The sequence below is a fragment of the Hypanus sabinus genome, chromosome 15 (assembly GCF_030144855.1).
Source record: "Hypanus sabinus isolate sHypSab1 chromosome 15, sHypSab1.hap1, whole genome shotgun sequence".
NCBI classification, from domain to species: Eukaryota; Metazoa; Chordata; class Chondrichthyes; order Myliobatiformes; family Dasyatidae; genus Hypanus; species Hypanus sabinus.
In genome coordinates, this window is record NC_082720.1 from 83,107,240 (window position 1) to 83,124,890 (window position 17,651).

The 17,651-nt window shown below is 41.6% G+C and overlaps 1 protein-coding gene across 4 annotated transcripts in view; it reads right to left on the reverse strand.

The window, feature by feature from the left end:
* The window catches only part of LOC132405639 (follistatin-related protein 5-like), a 683,401-nt gene that overhangs the window by 6,927 nt on the left and 658,823 nt on the right, over positions 1 to 17,651 (reverse strand). For all 4 annotated transcript variants that reach the window (XM_059990615.1, XM_059990616.1, XM_059990614.1 and 1 more), the window contains 4 exons: positions 16,874 to 16,992; positions 15,514 to 15,645; positions 12,102 to 12,209; positions 7,081 to 7,205 (listed from right to left, as the gene is read on the reverse strand). In XM_059990615.1, the coding sequence (XP_059846598.1) occupies positions 7,081 to 7,205; positions 12,102 to 12,209; positions 15,514 to 15,645; positions 16,874 to 16,992 (484 nt within the window). The remainder of the gene's footprint in view (positions 1 to 7,080; positions 7,206 to 12,101; positions 12,210 to 15,513; positions 15,646 to 16,873; positions 16,993 to 17,651) is intronic.

Below are 17,651 nucleotides of genomic sequence, written 5' to 3' on the forward strand. Positions count from 1 at the left end.
CTGCACACAATATTCCAGGTGGGGTCTCATCAGGGCCCTGTACAGCTGCAGAAGGACCTCTTTACTCCTATACTCAATTCCTCTTGTTATAAAGGCCAGCATGCCATTAGCTTTCTTCATTGCCTGCTGTACCTACATGTTTGCTTTCATTGACTGATGTACAAGAACACCTAGATCTCGATGTACTTCCCCTTTTCCTAACTTGATTCCATTTAGATAGTAATCTGCCTTCGTGTTCTTGCCACCAAAGTGAATAATCTCACATTTATCCACATTAAACTGCATCTCCCATACATTTGCCCACTCACCCAACCTGTCCAAGTCACCCTGCATTCTCATAACATCTTCCTGACATTTCACACTGCCACCCAGCTTTGTGTCATCGGCAAATTTGCTAATGTTACTTTTAATCCCTTCATTTAAATCATTAATGTATATTGTAAACAGCTGCGGTCCCAGCACCAAACCTTGCAGTACCCCACAGGTCACAGCCTGCCATTCCGAAAGGGACCCGTTAATCGCTACTCTTTGTTTCCTGTCAGCCCCCCAATTTTCAATCCATGTCAGTACTCTGCCCCCAATACCACGTGCCCTAATTTTGCCCACTAATATCCTATGTGGGACTTTATCAAAAGCTTTCTGGAAGTCCATGTACACTACATCCACTGGCTCTGCCTTGTCCATTTTCATAGTTACATCCTCAAAAAACTCCAGAAGATTAGTCAAGCATGATTTTCCCTTCACAAATCCATGCTGACTCGGACTGATCCTTTTACTGCTATCCAAATGTGTCATAATTTCTTCTTTTATAATTGACTCCAGCATCTTTCCCACCACTGACATCAGGCTAACCAGTCTACAATTCCCTGTTTTCTCTCTCCCTCCTTAGTGGGACAACATTAGCCACCCTCCAATCAGAAGGAACTGTTCCTGAATCTATAGAACATTGGAAAATGATTACCAATGCATCCACGATTTCGAGAGCCATCTCTTTAAGTACCCTGGGATGCAGACCATCAGGTCTCGGGGACTTATCAGCCTTCTGACTCAACAGTCTATCCAACAGCGTTTCTTGCCTAATATAAATTTCATTCAGTTCATCCTTTACCCTAGTTCATTTGGCCACTATTACATCTGGGAGATTGTTTGTGTCTTCCCTAGTGAAGACAGATCCAAAGTACCTGTTCAACTCATCTGCCATTTCCTTGTCCCCCATAATAAATTCACCCGTTTCTGTCTTCAATGGCCCAATTTTGGTCTTAACTATTTTTTTGCTGTTCACATACCTAAAGAAGCTTTTACTATCCTCCTTTATATTCTTGGCTAGTTTACCTTCGTATCTTATTTTTTCTTGGTGTATTGCCTTTTTTGTTATCTTCTGTTGCTCTTTAAAAGCTTCCCAGTCCTCCGGTTTCCTGCTCATCTTTGCTATGTTATACTTCTTCCCTTTTATTTTTATACTGCCCTTTACTTCCCTTGTCAGCCACGGCCACCCCTTACTCCCTTAGGATTTTTCTTCCTCTTTGGAATGAACTGATCCTGCACCTTCTGCATTATTCCCAGCAATACCTGCCATTGTTCTTCCACTGTCTTCCCTGCTAGAGTATTGTTCCATTGAACTTTGGCCAGCTCCTCCCTCATAGCTCCATAGTTCCCTTTGTTCAACTGTAATACTGACACATCCAATTTTCCCTTCTCCTTCTCAAATTGTAGGTTAAAAAAAGTATCATATTATGGTCACTACCTCCTAATGGTTCCTTTACCTCAAGGTCCCTGATCAAATCTGGTTCATATTCCGTGGAGTTCCAGATGTTAGTGGCTGACTTGGGGTGGAATGATCAGGCACTCCAAGGGGTATTTCAGAATGGTCTCAGTAACACGGTGCAAGATGAGTTGTCAACAAGAGACGACACTGACAGCCTGGACTCCTTGATCTCCCTAGCCACCAGATTGGACAATAGTCTCCGAGAACGTCATAGAGAAAGAACTGGTCATCCACCATCTTTGGCCACTCCTCGGCACTCATTACCACTTCCCACCAGAACAAGCCTCTCTTCTCCTCCTGCTCCTAGAGTAGCTCCCAGCCCGGCCGTTTCCACCGCCCCAGGAGAGGAACCTATGCAGCTGAAACGGAACTGTCTTTCCCCCACTGAACGACTCCGGAGATTGAGAGTGGGTAAGTGTCTATATTGCAGCCAGTCTTGCCACTTCCGTTCTACCTGTCCACTTTGGTCAAAAAGGGGAGACTCACCAGTAGAAAGGGGGACCCTGGTGAGCCAGACAACATTCCCTTCCGTTCCCTGAACCTGGATGCAGCTTCAAGCCATTTTGCATTACAACCAACAGTCCCTGCCACTGTTAGCACTAGTGGTCTCTGGCGCTGAGGGAAGCCTTTTGGATAAGAACTTAGCTTTTCAGGCTGGAATTCGTCGTAAACCGTTGAGTGCTCCCCTGGAAGCCCGGTCACTGGACAGTAGACTACTGGCCCTAGTCACACACTGCACGGAACCCCTGTCTCTCCTTCTCTGTAGAAACCATTGGGAACAGATACAATTCAATTTACTTACCTCTCCTCAAACTCCTATAGTTCTTGGTTACCCCTAGTTAAGCCGTCATAACCCCCACGTTGACTGGTTCACTGGGAAGATAGTCAGATGGAATCCATTCTGTCACTCCCCTTGTCTACAATCATCCCTTTCTCCAGTGGAAGTCACCGCGACCTCGTCTGCCTCTGAACCCCCCCGACTTTTCCAAGGTTCCAGTAGAGTATCACGATCTGGGAGAAGTGTTTAGTAAACAACGGGCTCTTTCCCTGCCTCCACATCACCCTTACGATTGCACAATTGACCTTCTCCCCAGAGCCCCTCTACCTACCGGGCTGTATAACCTGTCCTGACCAGAAAGGGAAGCAATGGAAGCTTACTCAAATGACTCTCTCGCGGCTGGCATTATCCAACCTGTAGGCGCAGGATTCTTCTTTGTGGGGAAGAAGGACGGTTCACTGCGCCCCTGCATTGACTACCATGGCCTGATCAGCATCACCATAAAGAATAAGTATCCCCTGCCCCTTAACAACTCTGCTTTCGAGCCCCTTCACGGAGCCAATATTTTCTCTGAGTTGGACCTGCGGAATGCCTATCACCTGGTCAGGATAAGGGAGGGAGATGAATGGAAAACAGCTTTTAACACCCCCTTGGTCATTTCGAATATCTGGTCTTGCCATTCGGTTTCACCAATGTGCCCACCGTCTTCCAAGCCCTGGTGAATGATGTCCTTAAGGACTTTATTAATCATTTCACTTTCGGTTATTTGGATGACATCCTAATCTTCTCCCGCAGTCTTCAGGAACACACCCACCGTGTCCATCCGGTTCTTCAGAGGCTTTTGGAGAACAAGCTGTTCGTTAAGGCAGAGAAGTGCGAATTCCATGCCCATTCCATCAGTTTCTTGGGGTACATCATTGAGAGCGGGCAAGTGAGGGCGGAGCCTGAAAAGATCTGAGTGGTGGCAGAGTGGCCAAAACCCACGACATTCAAACAACTCCAGCGATTTCTGGGGTTCGCAAACTCCTGCCGTTGCTTCATCGGGGATTACAGCAGGGTGGCAATGCCCTTAACTCAGCTCACCTCTCCTGCGACCCCTTTCCACTGGACTCCCGAAGCAGACTCAGCCTTCTCGGAGATGAAGAGGTGTTTTTGCTCCCACCCTGGTCCAACCTGACCCCTCTCACCAATTTATTGTGGAAGTCAATGCCTCTGACTCTGGGGTGGGTGCGGTCATCTCCCAACAGTCTGGCCCAGACCAAAAGCTCCATCCCTGCGCCTTCTTCCCTCGCCGTCTATCCCCTGCTGAACGAAACTATGAACCAGGAGTTACTGATCGTCAAACCTGCTTTGGAGGAGTTGAGGCACTGGCTGGAGGGAGCTGAACATCCATTCATCATCTGGACAGACCATAAGAACCTTAAGTACATCCAAACTGCTAAACGCCTTTGGGCACTACTTTTTGGCAGTTTCAGATTCACACTCATCTATCGTCCAGGGTCCAAGAACGGGAAGCCCGATGCTTTCTCTCATCAATATGTCTCTGAGGAGGGCCTTCCCAACCCTGAGACCATCCTTCCACCATCCTGTGTGGTGGCTGCCCTCACCTGGGGGATGAAATCCACAGTCAAAGAGGCCCAACGGACTCAACCTGACCCAGGTAATGGACCCCGCAATCGCCTCTTCGTGCCGTGTCTCCAGTGGGGACACACTTCTTGTTTTGCCTGCCATCCTGGAATCAATCAAAATCTGTCCCATCTGAGATGACCTTCCTGGTGGCCCTCCATGGATGCTGACACTCGCTCTTTTCTCTCTGCCTGTACTGTGTGTGCCCACTGGTACCTGCTGGGTTGCTTCATCCCCTACCTGTCCTTAGCTGCCCTTGGTCCCACATTGCTCTGGATTTTGTTACTGGACTACCCCTTTCACATGGTAACACAGCTGTACTCACCATGGTGGACCGTTTCTCCAAAGCCGTGCAGTTCATATCCCTTCCCAAACTCCCTACAGCCCATGAAACAGCCGACCTCCTTGTCCATCACATCTTTCGCCTTCATGGAAATCCCTTTGACATTGTTTCTGGCCAGGGCCTCAATTCATCTCTCAAGTCTGGAGATCCTTTTGTCAAGCCCTAGGAGCCTCAGTAAGTCTGTCTTCTGGTTTCCATCCACAGACTAACAGTCAAACCAGGATTTGGAAGCAGCACTGCGTTGCATATCTGCCAACAACCCGTCATCCTGGAGCACCCATCTCACTTGGGTGGAGTATTCCCACCGCTCCCTGGTCGGCACCACCACCAGAATATCTCCCTTTGAATACTCCCTTGGTTACCTACCCCTTCAGTTTCCTGCCCAGGAAGACGACATTGTGTGCCTTCAGATCAGGCCTATCTCCACTGGTGCTGCAAGGTCTGGAAGGATACACATGTGGCCCTGTTCCGCTCAACCACCGCAACCGGAGGATTGCCAGTCCCCATCGAATTCCTGCACCCAACTATCGGCCTGGTCAGATGGTTTGGCACTCTTCAAAAGACATCCCCCTCAAGAGTGAACCCAAGAAACTCACTCCTCGTTGCCTCGGACCATTCGAAATTGAGAGTATCATCAACCCTTCAGTGGTCAGACTCAAACTGACCAGATTCATGCACATTCATCCCACGTTCCACATCTCCCAGTTGAAACCTGTGTCTGTCAGCCCTTCGTGCCCTCCTGCTGAACCCCCTCCAGCCACCCAGATTATTGACGATTACCCAGCATACACTGTCCAGCAAATACTGGATGTGAGCCGCCGAGGCAGGGGTCTCCAGAACCTGGTAGATTGGGAAGGATATGGTCCTGAGGAGCGCACCTGGATTCCCCGCTCCTTCATCTTGTCCTCATCCGAGATTTCCATCGAGGCAATCCAGACCAGCCTGAGGATTTGCTTGAAGGCTCCCTTGGGTGGGGGGGGGGGAGTACTGTCATGGTCCTGACCGTTAATTCCCCATTTTCTCCTAATTCCCTTTGATTGTGCCATGGTTCCGACCGTTAATTCCCCATTTTCTCCTGATTTCCTTTGATAGTGGCATACCTGGTTTTCATCAAGACCTGCAGCATAAGAACCCCGGCTTTGCACCCACTAGTTGCCAGATTGTTGGTTTTGCCATTGTGGTTATTAGTGTTTCCTGGCCACTGAGGATAGTGTGTTCTAAGTTTTGCTTCAGTACTGAGATTTACCTGTGAAATTCTGTCTTTCCTTGTCAACATAAGTTTTCTTAAGTTCTACTCCCGTTCCGAGGTTTACCTGTGGAACTCTGTCTCTCCGTGTCAAGTTAGTATTCTGTTTTATTTCAGTACTGAGGTTTACTTGTGTAACTCCATCTCTCCGTGCTAAGAAAAGCTTTGTCTGCCATTTCCCTTTCTGCGTTCCATGTCAATATAAGTTCTGCCTGCCTCCTGCTTCCCTCCTGTTTGCCGTACAACACACACACCCACGTCTGCATCCTAACTCAATCTCCGTGCTTGGGTCCTGCATTTGGGTTTGCCTTGTTCGTTGCAACATAGAGATCTATTTTACCCACCATATATAATTATAAGTATTAGGAATTTGCTGTGGTGTGTTGGTCGGGGTGCGACATTCAATAAAAATCAACAACATTCAACGAGTGTAATGAATTATATAAAAATAAAAGTAGAGATTAAATGATAGATATAGAATAAGATGTGCATAAAACAGTACATAAATAACAGCATGCATTTCCAATGTAAACAGCATCATAAAAATGTTTTAAAGTGTTAACAGTGCAGTGCAGTGATGGCGGCATAGATAAAGGAGGGAGTGTTGGTGAGGGGAGGCTACTAGATTCGTTGAACTGATCAATTGTCTGGGGAAGAAACTTCTTAAAACAGTGTTAAGTTTTGCTTTAATAGCTCTATAGAGATTTCCAGAAGGGAGACTTTGGATAATGCATTTTATAGGGTGGGTAGTGTTTGTAAAGATCTGTCCTGCCTGATTCTTTGTCCTGAACACACACAAGTTCTGTAGTGACGGTAGACAGCAGGTAATGACCTTTACTGTTGGCATCTATGTTGCATACATCTGAGTATGTGTTAACATCTTAATGATCATCTTGCTATTTTACTGACTGGCTATCAGAAAGAAATAATGTGCAAGGTCATCATCAAACATTAAGCCACTAGCTGCCACACAGTCTTCAACCTAATTTCTTGAGAGTCTCTCTTTGCTTCCATGTTAAGCCCAAAGCCCCCAAGCAGGGCTTGTGGGAGATCCACCCTTTCAACCTTGCTGAACTTATTTCTTCCAGCCTTGACTCCCTCTTTCTCCCCTGGTCCAGTCATTTCCCATGAACATCCTTGATACCTTGGATGGCCTCCATCACTTTGGCTTTCCATTCTCTGGCTCCAATTGGTTTATCTTTAACAAAGAATGTACAATTGCTTTATACTTTCATTCCACGTCTTCCTGTAAAGAGAGACCCACCCAGTTCTACTCTACCAACACTGGAAGCTTCCCTTAAAAGAAAACAATAAGGTTGTACCTAATGTGATTGATGATGAGATTGGTTGGAGGAATGAAAAAGTCATCAACGCGATCAAACTGTTTGCCAACAGGTTGCATGTGGATAGTATGATGGTCTCCATTTCCACTTGCTTGAGTGATAACCTGCAAAAATACAAGTCTGATAATCAGTTTTGTAACTCCAAATTAAAGTTTACTATTCAGATCTCTATCTACAACTGCCAGATCCTGGTGCCTTCAGTTCACCTTCTTTGATATTTACTTAATCTTTTTTAATACTGCATATCTGCTGGATTATGACTCCATAGACACTGCCTCTGTTATGCTGTCTCATCTAAGGATGAATTCGACATTTGTAACTCTGCACTGTGTGGAATATTTAATTGAAAGGGACACTGCTGAGAACAACCTTCTGTATCATGTATCCCAACATGTGTGTTAAAATTTCAATGGATGTAAAGTCAAAGGATCCTTTAGGAGGGGTGCAGCTGATCATACAAAAACGTTGGCCAGATTTTAAAAATGGGGATCTTGCTCCTGAATTTTCCTGTACATTGAGACAAGAACTTATTATTTGGAACTCAGTACAATTAGGATACCTGCAGTATGACCACGAGCACAATGAATCAGACCAGTTAATCTTGTGTTGTGTGGATGCAGGGTTTCTCCCCACAGAATACTGCATGATCTGTTGTGTGTTTTCTGAATACTTTATTATTACAATGCAGATGGCGTTGAATTAAGGGCAGCTTCTACATTTGTATACCTCACTGAATTTCTTACAAAGGAGCTCTATATAATTATATCATTGGGTACTTGCAAACTTACTTAGGACTAAATATTTCCAGGTAAATTTTCATCAAATCAATGTTGACCTGCTTGGATCAGTGAACGTCTAATCACGTGGTCCTGAGGCATAATTAATATCATAGACAGCACTGCAAACAATGTAACCAAGGGCAACATCCTCCAAGTGGTTCACAAATCTACTTCTTTCACATCTTCTTTTTCTTTCAAATGTGGTTCTGCTACTGTTGGAGCCTGCAGTCTACATATTGGTGGTGTGTTATCAGGCTGATTTTGTGATCTGGCACTTTGCTGTCTCCAAGAGTGTCCTGAGAGGCTTTGAGCAAAGTGTGCAGCTTCAAGGCCAGGAATCCTGGAGATGGGGTGTGAGACCATGATTAACTCCATTTCTTGTCTATTTCGCAGGGAAGATCGAAGTCACTGAGACAAGTGTAGACGGTGACAGGGTGTTCACCGCTGTCTACTAGCCTCTCGCTCGTTGCTGCCGCAGGGAGGCACCTATGTGTGATGGCCTCTTTCTCTCTCCTTCTTGCTCACTGCTCTTGAAGGAAGGTCCCTGTGTTCAAATGGTATCTCTCTCCCTCGATGCTCTTGGAGGCTGCTACCAGAGTTCTTGGGCAAGATTTGATCAATGCTTTTAGTGGATTGGACTCTGTAGTTCACGTTATGATGCGTTTCTGCTTTCTGTGAGCTTTTTTTGTTGCTATTTTTGGTGACCTTGAATCCAGGCAGCTGGCAGATACTGAACACTGAGCTGAACTGAACATGGTTGGACTCGTGCTTTTGTGTTTTATTTTCCGTGTTTTCTCAGTCATTTCTTTTTTGTTGCTGGTTGCGTGATTTGCTTTTTTGGGTTTGCTGCTTACTTTGAACGGGTTCCATGGTTTTCTTTGTTTCAAGGCTATCTGTGGGGAAGGCAAACCTCAGGGTTGCATACAGCATGCACACTTTGATATTAAATGTACATTGAATCTTTGAATCATAATGGGCAGCAGGAGAGCTTTTATTTCTTCTTATTAACCTATAAGTTCAAAGCACCTACCAATTTTACATAAACGAGGAAGATTATTAAAAACTGCCATAACTGAGTATTTTCATAACATTATTCGGGAGTTTTATATTTTTTTAAATCTCTTTTGAATGGAAATACCTGGGGTTGATCTCAGAAAAAATATTTTGATTTTATATTTCATAACACTTTACACAGGCAGTGTTAAATTTCCCTTCATACAAAGTAAAACACATCGTTATTGAAGTTAGGTTAATTCAACTTGCGGGCATATATTCTATGGAATAAATCTTTTTAAGCGCTTGGACATTGTATGGCAATTTCATAGAGCAAAAGAGCTCCCTGTGCCAAGAAGCTATGCTAGTGAAGGTTCAAGCAACACACACAAAATGCTGGTGGAACGCAGTAGGCCAGGCAGCATCTATAGGAAGAAGCACCGTTGACGTTTCGGGTCGAGACCCTTTGACCCTTGTCCTGACGAAGGGTCTTGGCCTGAAACGGCAATAGCAACATCCTTGTAAATATTCCATGCACTCTTTCAATCTTATTGACATATTTCCTGTAGCTAGGTGACCACAATACTCCAAAGTAGGCCTCACCAGCATTTTATACTGTATCACTTCAACATAACATCTCAACTCCTGACTCAGTACTCTGATTTATAAAGGCCAACATGCCAAAAGCTTTCTTTATGACCTATCTACCTGTGACATTGCTTTCTAGGAATTATGGATCTGTATTCCCAGATCCCTCTGTTCTACTGCACTCCTCAGAGCCTGTGGTGAAGTACATATACCTGTCTGGACACTCCCCTCTGCTGACTGCTCCTGTGGCTCCTCCCACAGACCCCTGTATAAAGGTGATTAGGGCATTGGTCCTCCCTCAGTCTCCAGGATGTTGTGTGGTGGTCTCTTGCTGCTAATCATGGTCTCCTGCAGCTAATAAAAGCCTATTGTTCGCCCCTCGTCTCCGAGAGTTATTGATGGTGCATCAGAGCCCTATTGCTCACTGTGCAAGTCCTGAATAGTGAGCCCTCGATTTAAGATACTGACCAGTAAACATCACCTTTTTTTCAACCAAACCCCTTCAGAATTCTGTGCTTTTCAAGAAGTTTGTTTCTCAGTCTCCTAAAAGATATAGTATAGACCCAGTCTGTTTAATCTCTCCTTATTGAAAAATGTCAACATAAACTTTTTGAGTGTGACAAAGAGTGTGACCTAGAAAATCTGAACTTCTTGTTCTGTTGATGGAGAAAAGAAAGTAGAAATATATGAGCTGGAGCTGCGGGTTATAATTTTTTTTTACTATATATTTAATGTATTCTCTAGTGTATAGGAACATATTTAGATTTATAAAATATCCTTAGTCCAGTATATGAAAACTATTCCACACATTGAAAACATTCAGTCTTGAGCCATGTATAAAAAGACTTGGCAAGACGAATGCTCACAATAGTTCTGTTGGAAGCTAGCCAGTTACTAACAGAGAAAAGAAACCAGTTAATAGTAATTAGCTGTCTGTCATCTGTCTGTGCGCAGCCACCAGCTGTGAGGAACTACTCAGCCTCCATCACCACCAGCCGATCAAACTATAGTCAACCCAAGCATCAACACTCAGTCACTAGAACGTGCCCTCTAAAACCAACGGCCACCCTCGAGAGGTAATCCAACTGCCAGTAAGTAACTCTCGAAACTGCAGCCAGCAACTGTCAGAAACCATACTTCAGCCAGGCACCAACAAACAGCTATTAGTTCTCTATCAAACAGCTATTAGTTCTCAACAGGCCTTCTCCAAACAGTTCACAGCTATGCATGAGCAGACAGCTCACAATTAAAGACAAACAGCTAGCTGCATATTTCGGGCACACAGAGATTCAGCCATCTGCCTGTTAGCCATTGTCATAAAGCAATAGCACTGCATGCTGTAATGAAATTATAGGGAATGGATTTCACCTGCAGACCAAGGAGTAGTGCAGGATAATGGAAAGTGTTCCAGATGGAGGAGAATACCTGGATGTTTGTGTAAGAAAAGGGGTGACCTGGATTTGGAAGTCTGGGATTGGGAATTACAAGGGCAAGTCCTGGAGGTGTACAGCATGGGAACTAAAATATTGTATAGAAGTAGGAGGTCTAATGCTGTCAGATTCTTACATTATAAGTATTCTTGGTCCCACATTTGCTGCTTGGTCCCAGATTTTGATAATCAAGAAATAATTAAGTAATTAATGACAATCAAAACAAAACTGCAGATTTGGAAAATCTCAAAAAAATGAAGTGCTAGAAATCTGTGGGAAGACTTTCAGCTTGTCCTGCTCAGTATTTCCAGCACTACTTGTTTTGGAAATTAATGGTAATGTCTCTCAACTATGGTGATTTGGACTCGATTCTGATAGCTGGTGTCCAAAAGGTATAGGAGCAGGATTAGACCATTCAACCCATAACTTTTTCTTTCCAACACAATTTCTGTGTAGAGTTTGCACATTTTCAAGTTCTAATTAAATCTCAAGTTTAATTGTCATTCAACCATACATAAATACCCATGAGTACAGGCAAAAGAAACAGTGTTCCTCTGGAGCCAAGGTGCAAAACGCAGTACCAACAGTCACACACAGCACAAGGCACGTATAAGATGCAGTAAACATATAGATGCATAAAAAATATATAGCCCTAGTCCCTGAAAGACAGGCCCAGTAAACTGATGGCGTTGTTGACAAGAACAAGCAATTGTCAGCAGTCTGCAAATGAACATATGCATTGACGCACGGATGCATGCAGTCTAGCTTCCTGTGACCACACCTGAGTGGTTCTCCTGAGGGCTTCAGCTCCCTCCCATATCAAAAGCTGTGCTGGGAGTTAGGTTAATAGTGTATTGTAAATTATCCTTAGCGTAACCAGTTTACAAAAGAATGAGTGGGATGTCAGTAAACATACAAAAATAGGTCACAAGGGCAGATAACTGGTGCCTATGACCGTTGGGATTATGTTGTGAAATGGCATTGACTCAGTGGTCTAAATTGCCTCCCTGTGTATCATAAGAAAATATAAAGTAGGTTATGCAAAATTACCAGAGAGAGAGAAATGCTTTGTCAAGGAGTTATTTTATATTGACTAGGAAGAATTAGAGGCTTACCTACCTTTAAATAGTCTTTTCCTATTTTAAATTATTAACTTAAAATTGATGTCACAAGCTTTGGATATTCCTCACAAAAGGAAGCTTTCACATACCTGTAGAGCAGGATTGCTTTTATTCACATCTCCCCAGCTGAGGACCCAGACTTGGTCATGTGATTTATCATACTGTAATTTCACTGGAACAGGATCTGTTGACACTGCCTGTGAAGAAATTATGAGAGGTTATCAATAAGTAGCTACTCCCCACATAAATAAACACCTTGATCGTCATTACCATTTCAAAATTACCATTTTGAAACTGGTAATATCTACAATAGTGTCAGAATGCAAAAAGCAACGAGATAAACTAAAGTTCCTTTATTTCCCACTCTGACCTTTCACTTCCTATCTGTCTATTACTTCCTCCTGGGTTCAGTCCTCCTTCCCTTTCTCTTATGGTCCACTCTCCAATCAGATTCTTCTTCTCCAGCCCTTGACCTTTCCCGCCCACTTGGCTTCACCTATCTCCTTCTATTTAGCTTCTTTCACCTCCCACCCCATATTTTTATTCAGGCATCTCACCACTTCCTCCTCAGTCCCGAAGAACAGTCTTGGCCAGAAATATCGACGGCTTACTCTTTTCCACATACGCTGCCTGACCTGCTGAGTTCCTACAGCATTTTGTATGTGTTGCTTTGGATTTCCAGCATCTGTAGACTTTCTCATGTTTGTGAAACTAAAGTTCTAGTCTACATCATGGGTGGTACCAAACTTTTCAAAATCTTGACATGACTTAAAGAAAATCTTGAAATGGAGACATTAGATGATCTGATTTCAAGTTAGTTAGTTGGAATGATTTATAGGGAAAACAGAATATATTTAAACTAATGGGCTAACCCACAGAATCTGGTCTAATAATCTGGAAATGCAGGCTTGAATGCCACTATGACAGCTGGCAAATTTAAATTCAAGAAATTAAACCAGGATTTTTGAAAAATATATAAAGCTCATCACAATAAAGGGACAATGAAGGTAGGATCTTGTTATAAAATTCCATCTAGTTTGCTGATATCCTTCAGACAAGAAGATTTTCCACCTTTACCTGTTATATGTAGCTCTAGACCACTAATGTACTTGATTCTTGAATGCCTCAGTTCTGCGGCAGTTAGAGATGGATGATGATGGAAACATTGCCAACAAAGAACACATTGTGTAAACAAATAAATGAGGAAAATATTTTCAAAATCATGCTTTAAAGTAGAGAAACCCAAAGTAGAAATACCTTTGCAGAGTAGTTACAACCATAGGCCCATATTGTTAAGTTTTTGCAAAGTGATTCAAATGTAGCATATGTGTTGTGGGGTGCAATAAGATAATTATTGCTGTAATGTACCTTCAGTTTAATTACATTAAATTAATTGTTGTCTTGTTTCTAGTATTGTTTGTAGAAGCTTCCAAAGTCAGTCTGGAAAAGCCATTGGTTCATTTGTCATACACTTCCAAAGTATTGCCGAACAGAGAGAACCAGGCAACACGTTGTTGATAATCTTGCAATGCGGCAATGGTTCAGGCTAGCAGAAGGCATGTTGAATTAAATAAATATAAACTAGTGTGGGGAACTATGAGTGCAGATAGAGTCTGGGGAGAAGGGACAAATTTAGTCAGGTTGGATGTATTGTAAGATTAGTTACATATAACAAAGATTGAGAGACATTTAGAATATATTTGTATTTTCCCAAATAGTAATAATGTAGATGTATCTAAACTTGTTTGAATACCTGAACAATCTAAAGCCACGTGATCAGGAATTATTTTAGTGGAAACAAGATTGGATACTCTGACTTGTTAATTTATTAGGGACTTCCAGGTCAATTGACAATGTTTAAATGAGGTTACCAAAATATTGGCCAGCCACTATAACCAAGCAACCAGGGAAAGTTATGAAAGCTATAAATTCAGTATTCAGTCAGAGACTATTGAAGTATCCATGAGTTATTTCGCTGTGTTGGCTGTAAATTTTGAAATGTTCCTAGAGTCGTCATTGAGGGATCAATTTCTATGTGGGTTTACAAATGCATTCATTTGTCAAAGTTGAAAGTAAATTTATTATCACATTAAATATATGTCACCATATACCATCCTGACATTTGTTTTCTTGTGGGCATACATAGTAAATCCAAGAAACTTAATAGAATGAATGAAAGACAGCACTCAATAGGATGGTAAAAACAACCAGCATGCGAGAGACAACAAACTATGCAAATACAAAAGAGAGAAAGAGAGAGGAATAAGTAAGCTATAAAAATTGAGAACATGAGATGAAGAGTCCTTGAAAATGAGTCCATGGGTTGTGGGAACAGTTCAGTGAGGGGGCAAGTGAAGTTATCCCTTCTGGTTCAAGAGCCTGAAGGTTGAAGGGTAATAACTGTTCCTGAACCTGGTGGTGCGGGTCCTGAGGCTCCTGTACGTGATTCTTGATGGCAGCAGTGAGAAGAGAGCATGTCCCTTTCTTACATTACAGTGATCATTTTAATAAAAAAGAACATGCAATTGATATATGTGAATGCTCATCCTATGGAAATAGTGCTGAAGAAAGCATGGGAGTCGCATTCAGTGAGGGGCATAAATGCAAGCTTGCATGCTGAGCATAAACTGACAGTTGCAGCAATGATGGTATCTTCTTTAGGCATCATTCTCACTATGTAAATGGTGTGAGAGTCATAGACTAGCAGGTGGAGAGGGGATATACCTGTTCAAAACTCTAGGCTATCTCATGATACAAGGGAATGATCACAACAAAACATGTCTGGCAGTTTATGTACAAGCTTGAAGTCTGTAAAACTCTTTCAACATTTGTGACAGTACTCCCTGTAGACTTCTACAACTCGAATCAGCTGTAGAATCACCAAGCACTTGCACTGTCAGATCGCAGTCAGAAGACATCTGCATTCAACTTTAAAGTAAATCATGGTCCCTTTTAAGTAGCACTGATGGTGGGTGGATACAGACATGCAGATGCTAAAGATGTGTTCTGCCATGTTAACCAACAGTAGCGTGCTTCAAAATGTTAGCAAAGGGATCAAATCAACTGTTGCCCTGCAAACTTCCAACTGGCATATTTGAAAGACTTAATTCAACTTGTATTACAACTTTCTTGCAGGATGCATAATAATTATGGGCTCTGACACCCCTGTGAGTCTCCAAAATATGTGCAACGTCACAATAAATTTCATCTCTCTTTTTTTTACTCCCAGACAAATGTGGTATTTCAATTTCTTGCTGCATTCTTTCTTGTGACTTGCAAATGTCAGATTGTGATATATATTTCAAATGGTATCTACTAGAAAGATTGGATCTAAAAGGAACAGAGGCAGATGCACAAACTTAGTTGTCAATGTGTGATCAATGGTTATTAGAAATTTTCTTTCTATCAATTTTAGCAAGACTTAACACCCATTTCAGCTAATAAAGAAGATTTGATCCCTTATGAGATGCAATCATTATTTAATATATTGATTAAGGTTACCTGTAATACTTTCTGAGATGAAATGTCAATGATCAGTATTCGGTTCTGCATGGGTTGGGACACATAGATGTACTTGTCTCTGATATTGACAGCAGAGGCCCAAACACAATGTTCAGACGGACAGATTTCTTCCTGTAAAGGAGGAGAATTTATTATTAAGGACTTTATCTATTTAAAAAATCTGAAGTAAATATTCAAATTGAGCCTGTTGTGTTTAATTTCTGAAGAGATGTATACTTCGTTGTTAGTTTTGCAGACTACTGAATCAAGTTTCTGAATGAGAATGACATGCTTAATATATTCATTAAGGCATCTTAGGCCGAGCCAGCCTTTGAATGCGGTATGGGGCAGACACTTTTATATTTGAATATTTATTGGAACCATAAAGGAAACTTCTAGATTGTTGAAAGCTTCCCAGCCTGGTTCATTAGATAATTTTGATTGCCTTTTAGAAACATGAAACTTCAAGCTGGAACAAAGCTTCTGAACTGCATTCAGATTAGAATATTTGGAGAAGTCAGGGAATAAAAACTTGTATCCCAAGAGATTGGGGATTGTACTTGGCTTCAGCAATTAAGGAATAATATTCTAGATCATTGTACCAAAACCACTGTGTTCTTAACTATTTGCTTCTGTCATGTTTGTATGTTTTAATACACTATTAGTTAAGATGTGCAGCAACATAGCAAAGTGATTGCTTTATTTAACAATTGTATTACTGAAATAATTTTATTGATTATTGAAGGGGTGAGGAAAGACTTTCATGCATTTCCTACCATGCATTATCTGAAGATCTGCGTGGAAATTCATTTTCTAGGGCCATGTTTTGTAACATTAATATATCTCAAGCTTCAGAAGGCATTAATTAAATGCTCAAACATTCATTGTTTGTATCCCATACCAACATTTGGTCCTATTAAATGTATCTAACCACTAATCTGTGCATAATTAATAGTTACAATATTTCAGTATGGGAAGGATTTGTGATTGAAATATGTACCTTACAACATATGCCCCAGGAACGTGTATGAATTAATTTTCAGATTTGTAGAGTAGGAAATGGTTACCAAGAGATCATGGTTCTACCCGCTTTACAATATTGGAGAATGACTAGGGAGAAGCCTAATTAAAATTTCAGATCAAGTATCATTTAAGCAGAATGGGCAAAGTACAGTGCTACGCAGTGCGCTTGGAAGGGTATGATCATATTGTAGTACACTGGAGCTTGCTACAAAGTTTTCTTTTATAAAAATAGGCCTTCAAAGATTGGTCACAAATGAAAATTTAAGCAGTGCAAAAATAGAAATAAAAGTTCAAAAATCAGGATGTTTAAAAATCTATTGAAATATCTTGAACTTACAAAGCTTACAATGATCTTGTCACTGGCTTTGATCTGTCTTTGAATCTCACATCCTGTAGGCTGAATTACTGTGATCCCATCATCAGAGAAAACATAAAACATGTTTCCAACACTTAGCCCTTCAAGACAAAACAGAAAAATGTTTCTTTTGCACACATGTTAAAAAGATATTAAAATACAGTATTAAAATTATTTATTTTTAAAGCTCGGAAACAATTTCAAAAATAATAGGGGAAATAAAAAAGGAAAAGCAAAGCTGAAGGCAATGGAATTGCAGCCTTCAAAGAAAAAGGAAATTGCACAGATTTGTTTGTCAATTTAACAATTTTCTACAGCAACTCTTGGCATCGAGAAAAGCATCAAAACAATAATACAGCAAATTTGTGAAAAAAATGCAATTGGTCATTTTCCATCAGTGCGTTCTCAAAGTATAACATTAATTTTCTCACAATACCTCAATGACAGGCTTGAGGGATGATTGTTTTACAATGGAAAGTTAAATCTTACACAGTTTTGACATCTAGAATTTTCAGATCTATGTATGCTTTATATGGCAGGGCTGCTGTATAGTATATATTTATAGGTTATTCTTTTAAATAGCATATTCAGGGCCTAGTGTTATGATTTGGGGCTCTAAACTCAGCTCTCTGTAATGATGGCATGTATTCAAAGTTTGTTATCATAGTACATGTATGTCACCATATACAACCTTGAAATTCATTTTCCTGCAGGCATTCATAGTAAATACAAAGAAACAACAAAAGAAAGAATAATAATA